This window comes from Micropterus salmoides, unplaced genomic scaffold (genome assembly GCF_014851395.1).
Source record: "Micropterus salmoides isolate LMB-PRFRI ecotype aquatic unplaced genomic scaffold, ASM1485139v1 Ms_hic_scaffold_1, whole genome shotgun sequence".
Lineage (NCBI taxonomy): Eukaryota > Metazoa > Chordata > Actinopteri > Centrarchiformes > Centrarchidae > Micropterus > Micropterus salmoides.
In genome coordinates this window covers 60,776,797-60,790,409 of record NW_024040040.1, presented here as the reverse complement: position 1 = coordinate 60,790,409, position 13,613 = coordinate 60,776,797, and the positions used below count along the sequence as shown (strand labels likewise).

At 41.1% G+C, this 13,613-nt stretch overlaps 1 protein-coding gene and 1 pseudogene across 1 annotated transcript; one reads left to right on the top strand and one right to left on the bottom strand.

Annotated features, from left to right (window-relative positions):
• Nucleotides 1–516, top strand: part of LOC119889559 — a 2,132-nt pseudogene extending 1,616 nt beyond the window's left edge.
• Nucleotides 517–5,437: 4,921 nt separating this feature from the next.
• Nucleotides 5,438–12,522, bottom strand: LOC119914827 (dynein regulatory complex subunit 4-like). The gene is made up of 11 exons (XM_038734363.1): nt 12,372–12,522; nt 12,123–12,218; nt 9,526–9,723; nt 8,105–8,311; nt 7,970–8,024; nt 7,685–7,890; nt 6,867–7,034; nt 6,542–6,628; nt 6,259–6,468; nt 5,958–6,023; nt 5,438–5,865 (listed from the first exon to the last, which is right to left on the bottom strand). Exons 1-11 carry the CDS (start codon nt 12,372–12,374, stop codon nt 5,731–5,733), a joined length of 1,431 nt encoding a protein of 476 aa, XP_038590291.1. The 5' UTR covers nt 12,375–12,522; the 3' UTR covers nt 5,438–5,730.
• Between the last annotated feature and the right edge of the window lie 1,091 nt (nt 12,523–13,613).

The window sequence follows — 13,613 nt, the reverse complement described above, 5'->3', positions numbered from 1 at the left end:
CATGAAGGTGTTAATACCAGCGCTGATGTTGTGGTGTTTTTATTAACCGTTCACATCATTTCCTCCATTTAGCTGGCGTTGTGCTTCGGCCCGATGACGTCATGAACGAATTGATTATTAAATACATCAATTCTTTGTCACCCCTAAATTTTAGTGTTTTTTTTTTTTAGTGAAAAGAAAAATTGTGATGCTAAAATGATCATTCCCAGTAATCGTGCATCATATTGCAAACTGTAATATCTGTCAGAATAATCCCAATATAATTAATTAATTATCCAGCTCTTTGTCTGAGAAATACAAATGTTAGAAGTTTAGAGGAAGGGGAGCTGACTCTGTGCTGCTGCTATGGTTTTTTACAGCGTTACTGAGGAACTTGTTCCGGGTGATGCTGTTGTCCTCGGGCTCTCTCTCAGAACTGACGCAGACGGTTTCCATCTCACCAAACACGCCATCTGCGAGTTCTCGCCGTTCTTCAAGAAGGGCGTCTTCGAGTACAGCAGCCACGGCACCGGCTGATCTAACTGTGAAGCCTCGGAAATCTTCTCCAAGTCAGAACAAAACAAACAAACTGCTCGGTGCCTTTTTGTTTCTTGGGAGAATCACCTCAGAAGGTCAAAGAAGGAAAAACTTGCAGGTCAGTTTCCTCTCCATCCTCCCGTCATCCTGCGGGACGAAGATCTCCAAGCTGCCACGTGCTGTCCAACTCTTAGTGGAAACTTTATCATGAACGTTAAAATAGGAAACGTTTCATTTCTGCATTATATATCCAGCCACAATTAATGATGCAACTTTGTACGGTCAACAGAATCTCTTGTTCGTAACAAACACTTTATTTCACACAAACGGCTATATATTAAATATATTTACATGCTGCTTTGATATTTACGGCAACTCCCTCGTGTAGTGACAAAAAGTAGAAGAAAACACTAACGCTGTCGGGAAAGTCCCTGAGCAGCTCAGTGGAGATTTATCCTGAAGAACCACTGCTTTCATCTACTGCTGAAACAATTAGTTGAATAACTAAATGGTCAATCAGGAGAAAAAAGTAACTTATTAAAGGTACCTGATAATTAATTGTTTAAGTAATTTACGTGCACTTGTTTCAGCCTCTTAAATGTGAGGATTTGTTGTTTTTCTGTGTTCAGAATCATTGTAAACCGAATATCTTTGGACTGTTAGTCTGACAGAATGATGCATTTCAGTACATTAACTTTGGCTCTGGGAAATTCTGTAGGACATTTTATAGACTAAGCAATTAATTTATTTTTGTCAGTGGGCTGGGCGAGGCATTAACGCTGGCAGGAGAACGGGTTCGATCGCCAAAATGCCTCGATGGCGCTGCAGAGCGGTTTGTGTGAAGGACACGTTGTTCGTTGTTACATTTCTTTGCATGCAGACACGGTACAAAGGATGTGAAGTTGTGGTGCTGATGCGGGTATAAATTAATTACAAAGCGTTAAACACTCTGATGCTACAGTTTGTCCGACGTGCAGCCTGCATGGAAAACGGAGCGAATATTTGTACGGCAGAGATTTAAAAGCTAAAGTCCCAAAAAATAGAATTGTTGTCAGACTGCTGATGTGACTCCAGCACTGTTTACAGATAAAGAGCAGACACAACTCACCAGGCACTAAAACCACGGTAACACTGTGGAAGAGAAGCTCAAACCATTCAGGAGTTGGGTTCATCGTGGTCTCACCTGCTCCAGTTTCACAGTCACAATTCTTCACGTCAGGTGCCCATAAGAACACTGTCTTCCTGCAATGGTTCCTCCTGTTGGACATGGATCCCTTCTTAATGTTCATTGGACGTGATTGAGAACAAATCCACACTCTTTCTTCTGTGCATAAAAAAGATTATCTAAAGTTAATATGAAGCTTTAACCATCCGAGTTGGAGAAATCAAGCGGATATTTTTCACAGTTACTAGACTGCTGAAGCCTCATATTAGTTTCAGATAAGCGTGTGGATTTTGTCCACTGACATCATCATTGTTAGATGGATCTTTTCAAGTCTAGTGTGAACAGGAGGGGATGATTACAGCAAGAAAAACCTCGCTTTTAAATGTTCATATGGTCACCTGAAGTAAGTTTTAACTCTTACCCTGCAAGGTAATTGTATAATTTTAACACAGTGTGTAGTTCAGAGTCATTTTCAGGATGTCCAGAAAAACAAACATGCAACTTGACAGTGATGTACAGAAACGTGTCTGATCTTTTAGGCTGAACACCTCACAACCGTTTCACAAAGGTTGCATTTAAAGAACCGTTGTTCACAGGACTGCGTAATAACACAGGAGTTTCTATTTTTCTGGTTGCTCAGTACATTTGAAAATCATGTTGAGTTGAATGATAATTTATAATAAATAAATAAATAAATAATAAAATAATTTTTGCTAGAACACTAATATTCAGCAAGAAAATATTTTAATTAAAAACCTTATCAGTCAGATTAAACGCAGGAGAGTTCTCAGCTGCCAGAAACTTAATTTAGGAATAAAGAAATAATCTGTCTTCACACCAGCTGTGAGTGAATGCTGTCAGGACGCTAAGACCTTTACCAGCACTAAACTGTCTATTTATTTTATTTTTTTTTTTTATGAACCTTTGAACTGCTAAAGGTTTAAAGGAAGTCCACACAGCTGTCACTGATGGCTGTCGAAGTTGGAAAAGTGCCCTGTGGAGGTTTCACACGGCATCAGATCTCATTTAAACTGAACTGTGACTGCCACGATAACTAACATTTAACCACTTTTTTATACAAATACTTTCTGTGCCATCTGAAAACATTTCTTCTAAGTCATGTACACCACCGGTCAGAAGTTTTAGAACACCCCCATGATTTCAGTTTGTATGTAAATCTAAGTAGTTCAAGTTCAGTGAAAAACCTTAAATGGGACAAAACGTATGCAGCAAACTGCTAAAAACAATGTTTATGACACACATCAATATTATATATAATAAAGTCCAAATAAAGCTTCTGAGGGTGTATTAACAGGCTGTTCCAACATGTTTACTGTAGAAATGTTTAATTTCTTTCCACTGCTGCAGAATAACTTGAAGTTGTTCTCAAATTTACATCATTTTTCAGTTTTTCTGACCTTAACTTTGTCTTTACCTTCTTTGGTTATTCTGCAGCAGTGGAAGGAAATGAAGCCTTCAAACATCTTTCTACAGTAAACATTGTTATTACACCCTCAGTGTGTGCATGTGATATCGGCAGGGGTTGAAACAGCTCCACTTTCAGAATTCCCAAATGTCAAGTAATCCCAGTTTTAGTGCCAACGAATTCCAAAATTTTACATGACAACACCAAATTAGCCATAAACGTATTCTTCAAATGTAGTTTTATCCTCACATTTGAAAGGACGTTGTGGTATTTAGGAGCATTTATTAGTCTTCAAAGTTAGAGATCATAAACGTCTCTGTGTAGTTTGGTCTGTGTTGGCGCTTTTCTGAGCTCTAATCACTTACTTTACGAATTCATCTAAGGAATATTGCTTTTTAAAGCAGCATCATGAATTATTGAATTGGATGGAAGTTTGGCGAGAGGTCTATTGTCATGTTTCAGGACATCAAGAGTTGCTGAAGAGCCACGGACAAAAAGTGACCCACAAACCTGTAAAACAAACGATTAGAGCCTCAGAAGATGACTGTGTTGTTTCGTATACATGACGCCATTTTTCCTCACTGTATCTGCACAAATTCAAATGCATAATTTGACATTTTCCCACATAGACAAATAACTCATTCAGAGATGGAATATTCTGTCCCTCCGGCAGCTCAACACTATATTACAGTGCTGATTTTATTTTCCAATAAATCTGCCTCTTTCATCGAGCTGCAGCTGTTCAATGCTGAAGTCTTCCAGAGCCTCGCTGTTAGCTACAGGAAACAGGTTTGGACATCACACCAGCCCAGTTGAATTTGCCTGAAAATGAACCACCAACCACTGACTGCTTTTTCATAAGCCATACTGTGTGTGTGTGTGTGTGTGTGTGTGTGTGTGTGTGTGTGTGTGTGTGTGTGTGTGTGTGTGTGTGTGTGTGTGTGTGTGGTGTGTGTGTGTGTGTGTGTGTGTGTGTGTGTGTGTGTGTGTGTGTGTGTGTGTGTGTGTGTGTGTGTGTGTGTGTGTGTGTGTGTGTGTGTGTGTGTGTGTGTGTGTGTGTGTGTGTGTGGAATGTAAATGTTGATGTGAATAATTTTTCTATACGATGTGCTTGTATGCAATGTGAACAATTGACATTGAATGTCAGTAAAGGGAATGTACCACAACACTCAGACTGTCGACTGTTTTTTTTCTCTCTGAATAAATAACTGTTAAAGGGATAGTTCAACACATTAAGAAATACGCTTATTACTTTATTCAAAGTTAAGGGTTATCAAACAGGACTAGTTTATAGCCATGCTAACTGCTTTTAGACACAGTGGTGCTTTGAGCTCAGTGCTAACACAGCATGCTCACAATGACGATATTGACGTGTTTATCAGGTATATTCTTCACCATATTCACTGTAACTATTGATTTATTTGGTTTATTACCAAAACTATTCGTAGCACAGCTGCTCGAGTCCTCACTAAGACCAAGAAAGTGGATCACATCACTCCAGTTCTGAGGTCTTTACATTGGCTTCCTGTATGTCAAAGAATTGATTTCAAAATCCTGCTGTTAGTTTATAAAGCACTAAATGGTTTAGGGCCAAAATACATTTCTGATCTTCTGCTTCATTACGAACCATCCAGACCTCTCAGGTCGTCTGGGGCAGGTCTGCTTTCTGTCCCCTTAGTCAAAACTAAACAAGGAGAAGCAGCGTTCAGTTATTATGCTCCGTATATCTGGAACAAACTCCCAGATAACTGCAGGCCTGCTGAAACTGTCAGTTCTTTTAAATAAGACTGAAGATTTTTCTTTTTACCAATGCCTTTTGGGTAATATTTCATGCACTGCTTTAAGGTTATCTAAAGCATTCTGAATTGCTGTGTTGAAATGTGCTACACAAATGAACTTGCATAAAATACTTGGTCATAAATAAGAAAAGGTGTTGGACACATCAACATGTTGACCTGATGATGGCGCTAGATGAAAAGTCAGAGGATCACCAAAGTTATTACAGTTGGCAAGCGAGTGTGGCAAGCGTCAAATTCCTCAAATTATTGACTTGAAACTGCGTAGTACGCGGATGAATGAATTGAATAGTTCGGCCCCCTTGTCACCGATACCTGATTCAGTCAGTGTCCGATCGGTGCATCCCTATTAAAAACCACATGAAACAAAGCAAAGAGATATTTCACTTTTGTTAAACAAATCGTTTCATCAAATGAAACTTCAATGTAACTAATTCAGCAATGCTATATGCTACAGTGAATGGAAAAGTAAATACAAATTAAAATGAGGAAACTCGAGATTGAAGAAGTTACAAATGTCTCAAGTCAAAAGGATTGTGATAAAAGCATTATTTATTGTTGTTTACAACAACCTTAGTGATTTAGTTTACCTGGTAAACACTGTCATCACCAGCAGCATCAGAAAATTCTCAGCAGCAGGATGAAGGACGAGTCCCCTCAGAAAGAACATTTAGATTTGTTCAAAACAGTATGTAAAATCTGCGTGTTCATTATCGCATGCAACTCGTGTTTTGATCAAAGAGAGCGAGAGGTAGAGAAGAAGTCAAGTAGTTTGGATTTGAAATTATCCAGTTGGAGCAGAGTGTGAACATGACACCTGGAGGAGTTCAGTGTTTAGTGGCAGGTCCAGCAGAGTTCTGTCCCCCCAGGATCTGCTCTGAGGGCCTGAAGGGAAAGTCGTACAGAGGAACACCCAGAGCCTTCAGCTTCTCCCTACAGGTGTGCAGCAGGTCGTCGTACTCCTGCAGGTCAGGGGTTTGATGTCATCACCACATCAGCTGACAGACTTCTCTGAGAATCATTGATTATATTAAAACATAAAAACCCGACTGACCTTTCGATCCTGAGCCAAGTCACTCTGCAAGGCGCTGATGGTGGCGTGCTTAGACTCCAGTATTTCCTACAAGAAGAAAAACACTTTCAGGTATTTGTTCTTGAACAGTTGGAGGGTCTGTAAATAATAACAAACCAAGCACAGAACCTTGTGGTGCCACTTCAATCATTAAAAAGGAAGTTGTTTTGAGACCATCAGTACAGATCGCCTTTGTTCTGTAAGACAAATATGCTCAGAGCTGCACAAATCCAGATGCAAAGACGCATTTTTAACTTTTCGAAACATCAATATGAAATGTCACCTCGAGTCTGTTTGCGGCGCTGCTGCCTGCAGTTTGGTCGACGTAGGAGGCCGAGAGCGCGGCGCAGAGCTGAGCTTCCTTCTTCTCCAGCGTTTCAGTCAGCGCTGCCAGCTTCCTCTCCAGCAGCAGCTCCTTCAGGCCACTCTTCTGCTGCACGTCCAGGATGGCCTCTGTCTGCCGCTTCAGCAGCTCGTCTCGCTCCTGCTGAACCTGCCGGGCACGGAGACGCTCGTATGAAGACCTGCAGGGCTGAACAGAAGGTAAAACCTGTGATGTGACTGACCTTTTCAAACGCCTGCAGCAGCAGCTCGTGCTCCACCGTCAGATCCCTCAGCTCCTTTTCAACGACCTTCACTCGAGCTCTGGTCGTCTGTCAGATGCATAATTAACAGTTTGTCATGTGAAAGATGGAAAAATATACAGAAATTTGACTCAAGATGCGTAGGTTTTCCTTAAGCACGGGTAACAATGAGTATTAATGCACAAAATATTGTAAAATAAACAGATATCCAAGATTATCTGCTCAACTTAAAACACTGAAATACTAACATGAAATAAGCTTCATTTTTAGTTAAGAGAGCTTTCTGAACCCTGTGCAGTGAACGCACCACCATCGCGGCCTTGGCCTGGTTGTAGTCTTGTAGCTGTTTTTGGAGCTCGGGCAGCCTCAGCTGGGCGTCCTGCAGAGACTCTCTCAGGCGTTTGTTCTCCTGCTCGGCTGCTGAAAGCTCTTTGTCCGCTCGCGCCTGCAGCTTCGTTGCCTCTGCAAGTTCCTCCTACCAAACAACAAACAAAACCATGGCAGCCACCTCAAACCAAAACAGAAAACCCTTTACTTCACATTGTCACCACATGTGGTTTTCTAGTCAAGGTTAGAGCTTTCAAATAAAACTGATTTATTCACAAAATATAAGAACATCATAGAGCCAAATAAAAACACAAAATAGGGACAATTTATTGTAGCTCCAGAAACTTTTTCTGTGAGAGCAAAATAACTATTTACAAGTTAATTATTTGAAGGTGGAGAAAACACATTTGTGAGTGCCTGAAGTAGACCCATTGGTAAAAAATTGTGCATCAATTATTTTTAAATAAGTAAATAAATCACTTCTCAAATAATTCAAATAGACGTCGGGACAGAAGATATCCTGAAACATCTTTGTGAAACAACTGAATAAATATTATTTTAGTTCAGGGAACCCTTACTGTGAGAGCAAAATAATATATGAGATACAAATAACTTTTATATGGATATGTTAACAATATTGACCTGAACATTGAACATTGCCTGAAAGTCTATAGTAAAAACAAAACTCTAAATAAAGTGAATCAACCTCTTCACATTCCTGCCATTAAAGTTCAGTAGAAACAGTGAGTTTTTAATTTGAGCTGTTACTCCTTCACTCCAGCCTGTACCGCCTCTCACCTTCAGCTCCTTCTGATCCGCCAGCAGTTTGGTTTGAATGGCTGAGTAGTATTCCTCAGCGCCTCGGAGAGCTCTGTCGTGGTCCTCCACCAGAGTCACCACGCGACTCTTCATTCTGTCCTCAATCTCGTTGATCTCGGCCCGCCGCCTTTTGCCCTCCGCTTCGATCATCGTCTGCATTTTCTTGTGATATTTCACCTCAAGTCCTGTTTATAAAGCAACAGAAGGAAAATGTTTAGATGTTTTTTTTTAATTGTAACTCAAATGGAAATGGGGTTTATTCACCTCTGATTCTTCTGTCGTAGATGTTTGCCAGCTCCATTAGCTCCACCTGGTGTTTCTGTTGGGAATCAGACAGACGTGAGGCATAGCTGTAGAAATAAAGCAGCTGAAAGTTTTAAAAATGAAAACCAGACTCACCAGCTTCAGCTCCTTGATGCAATTTTCGTTGTGGAGCTTCTTCTCCCTGAGGTCCGCCTGCAGGCCGTGCTTTTCTCCCTGGAGCGCAACCTCTGACTCTGTGTGCTGGTTCTGGATCAGCGAGGTCGAGGTGATGCCGTCCGTCTTCAGCACAGAGATCGCGCCGTGGTGTTCGGCCAGGACGTGCTTCAGCTTCTGCTTGTACACCTGAATGCCAGCACCGTCCACGCACCAATCAGACGTGTTTCAGTGTAAGTAAACTTTCAATACACTCACTTGAATCAGATGAATCATATAGAGATGGTGGGATGTTATTTTCTACAGAAGGAAATGCTAGAAAGTTTAAATAATTTAAAGAAAAAACTGAATTTTGTGCAGCACAAAAGCCTGTGTTTTACAGGTTCCTCTCTGTGTGTTTACTGGTTCCTCTCTGTTTGTTTACAGGTTCCTCTCTGTTTGTTTACTGGTTCCCCTCTGTTTGTTTACTGGTTCCCCTCTGTTTGTTTACAGGTTCCTCTCTGTTTGTTTACAGGTTCCCCTCTGTTTACTGGTTCCTCTTTGTTTGGTTACAGGTTCCCCTCTGTTTACTGGTTCCTCTTTGTTTGGTTACAGGCTCCTCTCTGTTTGTTTACTGGTTCCTCTCTGTTTGTTTACTGGTTCCCCTCTGTTTACTGGTTCCTCTTTGTTTGGTTAAAAGGCTCCTCTCTGTTTGTTTACTGGTTCCCCTATGTTTACAGGTTCCCCTCTGTTTGTTTACAGGTTCCCCTCTGTGTATAGGTTCCCTTATGTTTATAGTTTCCCCTCTGTTTGTTTACTGGTTCCCCTATGTTTACAGGTTCCCCTCTGTTTACAGGTTCCCCTCTGTGTATAGGTTCCCTTATGTTTATAGTTTCCCCTCTGTTTGTTTACTGGTTCCTCTCTGTTTACAGGTTCCTCTCTGTTTACAGGTTCCTCTCTGTTTGTTTACTGGTTCCTCTCTGTTTACAGGTTCCTCTCTGTTTGTGGGTTCCTCTCTGTTTGTTTACTGGTTCCTCTCTGTTAATCATCTCTCAGATTCATCTTTTTCTGACCACAGTGGGTGCAACCCCACACTGCTTTTGATGTAAATTCAACTTTACATAAAATTTCTGAAAAATAAGACTAATTTGAAGAATATTATTTTGTTGTTGCAGTAGATAAATAGAAAGAAGAATATAGGTAAGGTGTGCGTGGACACGTCAGGCTGTGCAGTACTGAGAAGCAGTACATAGGAGTATAAGTATATGTAAATATATTTTTTGGATTTTTACATACTCTACTACTCTAATTCTCTCTGTACTCTGACAGTATTTAATCAAACACACACTTTAAAAACTAATTTATAAAAATATTCCAGTAAAAAATAAAAATAAAGTCTTTGACTAAATGTGCATGCAGCTCACAGTGATCTCCACTCGGTGGCGCTCCTCCGCCTCCTCTCTCTCCCTTTGTCTGTTCCTCAGCTCGGCCTTCGTCTCCTCCAGGTTCCTCTTGGAGATTTCCCAGAAGGCCTGGATCTTGTCCCTCTCCAGCTGGAAGTAGCTCCTCTCCTCCCGCTCCCTGTCCAGCTCCTCTCGGAGGCGAACTATGTGCTCCTCCAGCTGGAAGTTCACAGACAACCCATACAGTGAGAGCTGGACGGTCAGTGCTCAATCCTACCTGTTTGTTTCACTTTATTATTAATTCTCTCCTTGATGGATCAGATTTTATTTTTGTTAGATCATAATAGCTGCAGAGCACGTACTTCTGCTTCACCAGGGGTTTTTAAAGCCTGAGACTGTGCACCTCCTCTCTGACAAAGCTTGGAAAAAGGTGCATCCCCTTACACTCCCCTTAGTTTTCCTGGATGATTATGTTATGATTATGTTATTTGATCCCATAAACACTCATCAATCAGAGAGCCTAATATAGCAGTTTGACATCCTATCAGACTAAATCGAGTACTTAAACAAAGGCATCTATTAGTTTCTGACTCTGGGAAAGTGGGAAAGACTCTCTGAACTATCTATTTAACTAAACTATGCACATTTAGGCGGTCTCTCATCTCCTTCTGATAACATGACTTCTTTAAAAATGCCCCCCAGGAATGCCGCCTCCCACTTTGATGACCTCAGGGCTACACTAAGGGGGGTTGATGGTGCAGTGGACAAGACACATGCCTCTGGTGTGAGAGACCCGGGTTCAATTCCCCACATCCACCAATGTGTTCCTGAGCAAGACACTTAACCCCTAGTTGCTCCAGAGGTGTGTGACCTCAATAGCAATTGTAAGTCGCTTTGGATAAAAGCATCAGCTAAATGAAAATAAAATGTAACTAAAACTTTAATTAGTGTAGCAGTTTAAAGTTGTTTGATGGCTCTGCTTTAAAAAAATTATATTCTACCCTACATGCTCTGTATTGGTGGTGCTTTATTTAAATATTTTATAGCAGTAGTATCTGTAGAGAGGAGTGTCAGTGTGGATCTTTTGGATCAGGAAGCTTTGGAGATCTTTGGTTTACTGTTTACATGCTTCACCATAAGTAGAGATGTTAGGCTTCAAGCTAACAAGTAAGCAGCCATTTTGACCCAACACTTCTTACTATTAACTCGTAGTACACCATGCAGCAGCTTCCTCCATCACCCCAACCTCCTCTTTACATGCTCATTTTTTGGTATTACACATAAGATTTATATTTGTGTTTTTCTATTAATGGGGGATTAGCTCCCCAGTCAGAATTAGTGTTGCTGCTCAGATTCTTGGAGAGCTCCCTCAAACAGCTGAGCCCTTTCCACCACATCTACCTGCACCAGGGCTGCATGTCAAGAACACTTAAGTCGAAGAAGCTGGGCTGGAGACCAAAACCAAAAGGTGCACATTCAGTGTTCTCCACACCGATGGGAAACTGACTAATTTGGGTCTCAGTAAGGGTGCAACTTCCTCCAGAAATAACATCCAAATGTTTGTTTATGTTGACATTAAAATTTTTTTAATGTCAACTAATATTGCATCATAAGATGTTTTTATTCTTAATGTCTGGTTCAATATCAGAGTAAAAGTAGGTAGGTAGATTTATTTTATTTACAATATATTAGGTTATAGAGTGAAATTGAGTTTGTAACTCCCTTCTGCTGTGGCTCAGGGGGTAGAGCGGGTTGCCTGTTAATCGGAATGCCGGCGGTTCAATCCCCGGCTCCTCCAGGCTGCATGTCAAAGTGTCCTTGGGCAAGATACTGAACCCCGAATTGCTCCTGGTGGCTGTTCCACCAGTGTGTGAATGCAGATGTAGTGTAAAAGCGCTTTGAGTGGTCCAAAAGACTAGAAAGGTGCTATACAAATATGGAGCATTTAATATTGGCATTATCCAGAGTGGTTTATTATTATAAAACTTATTGGAAGCAGCATTGTCACTGGACGAGGGGGAGCAGATGTTTACTACTTTACATATTGTTGTATTCTTTAATATTTTAAATAAGCTGACTATATGTTTTTTTTAATATAAACTCTGTAACTGTCAAATAAATGTAGTAGAGCAAAACGCACAATATATAAGTACATCTGAGAACAAAGTAGTGGTAGTAAATGAAATCGTTCAAGTGAGTTTAAGTACTCAAGTCCTCAAAGCTGGACCAAAATATAAAAAGGGCTACATTTTCTACATTTATAAAATAAGATACAAATAATATAAATAATACACTTTATTTGTCATTGTAGGCAAATGATGACAGTTTTGTTTGGCAGCTCTCAGTGAGGAGCAGCATCAATAAAAGTAGGATAAATATATATAATTAATCAATATAATCAATCTAAATGTAAGGATGAATATAAGTATGAAAGAGGAGGCACATCATTGCACAAAATGTAAAGATGGACCTCAGCACAGTTATTTATTCATTTCCCACACATTAATGTGCTGGAGTTCAGAGCAGCAACAAAAACACTGGGCTGCAGCTAGCATGTGAAGCTACACCCTTTCATGTTAGATAGCTTTGACGAAGATAGCCGTGTTAGCATCTCTGACCTGATCCTTGGACATCTCTTCTGTTGAAAGACCGTCCACCACAGCAGAAGAAGACTTCCTCTGCCCGGCCTTTTTGCTTTTGGTCTTCTTTGGCGGCTGCACAGAAACACATCAACATTTACACCAAGCTAATAATAGTTAGCGTCCATGCTATAACTGTAGCTGGCTGATGCTAAGCTACTACATGCTAACCGTACTCCACAACATTACTGTGATAAAACTACTGATTAAAACAAAGCGTTTCCTCACCATGGTGAAGTATCGTGCTGTCCCACAAACGTCGGTAGTGACAAAAGTTTAAGTTTTAATAACTGCTAGCTAGCGTTAGCGTTAGCCGCAGCTGCAGCTCGGCTACACTGAGCCAAACAGCAAGCGCTGCCATGGCAACTTCTTCTTCTGTTCCTTTTCCGGCAGACTAGGCACGGTTAGTGCATTGCTGCCTCCCATTGGTGATAGTAACAGTCTACATTAAGGCTCCTCCTGGCCTATATTTTCCAATAAAGGCCCGCAGATTTTAAGAAGTAAATTAATTCCAATGCCCTCTGTTTTTGATTAGGACCTTCACCCATCAGAGTTTTAAAGATAATAGTTCAACTCCCAGATCGTTTAGACCCATGAATAACAGTCTCCTTTCCTCAGCATATCTCAGACATATGCTGTGCATGATGATATGTTTGACCAACTCCTCTACTCCACATTCTTGACGCTTGCCGTCCCTGTGTTTCCCCACCAGAAACAGTCCACTTGCCAACCCGCAATGTCCCAATCTTAATCTGGCCAATTTAATTTGATCCATCTGAGGCAAGTTCATTATATTCCCAGGGTTTACTGATTGTTTGATGTCATGTAACGTCTTTACTCCACTCGTGCTGCCATTGTTGGGTCAGGCTTTACTTGATGATGCTACAGAGCTCCAGTCTGTCAAATGGAACCTCCACCTCCACATTTTCCCTACCTCAACTTGCCCTAGCCGCCTCATCAGCAGCCTCATTCCCCTCAACCCCCACATGTGCTGGAACCCACAGGAAACCCACACTACACCCCCGCCTCTCTGGCCTATAAACCACTGTTAAAATCTCCCTGACTAAGTCTGACCTAGCACCATCTCTTTCTCCCCCTATCGCCATCAAGCCAGACGGTCAATCAGAACAAATAATGGATCTAGCTGCTGATCCATATGCATGACACCCATAATCAAAAACTGATCTTATCGTGTATCCAACAAAGGTTTAAGTCAAGGGCAACTGGACTTGGTTGAAGATACTGGAAGACGTTTCGTCCCTCATCCAAAGGACTTCTTCAGTTCTGACTGACTGGCAGGGAAACTCAGCTATTTAACCTCAGTGGGGTCGTTGGCCCGGGTCATCGATACCGCTGGTTCGTTAGTGTTCCTTGTTGCTGTGACGACAGTCGTTACAGTCGTTAAGACTACCTGTGGCCAAGACTGAACGACCATTGTTGGTATCTTCACCTGAGGACAATAGGTTACGT

Coding starts and splice junctions, on each gene's coding strand:
- LOC119914827 (XM_038734363.1), bottom strand. Junction 9,724..12,122: donor AAGAGATGTCCAAGGATCAG/GTCAGAGATGCT, acceptor GTGAACTTCCAG/CTGGAGGAGCACATAGTTCG. Junction 7,035..7,684: donor CGGATCAGAAGGAGCTGAAG/GTGAGAGGCGGT, acceptor GTTGTTTGGTAG/GAGGAACTTGCAGAGGCAAC.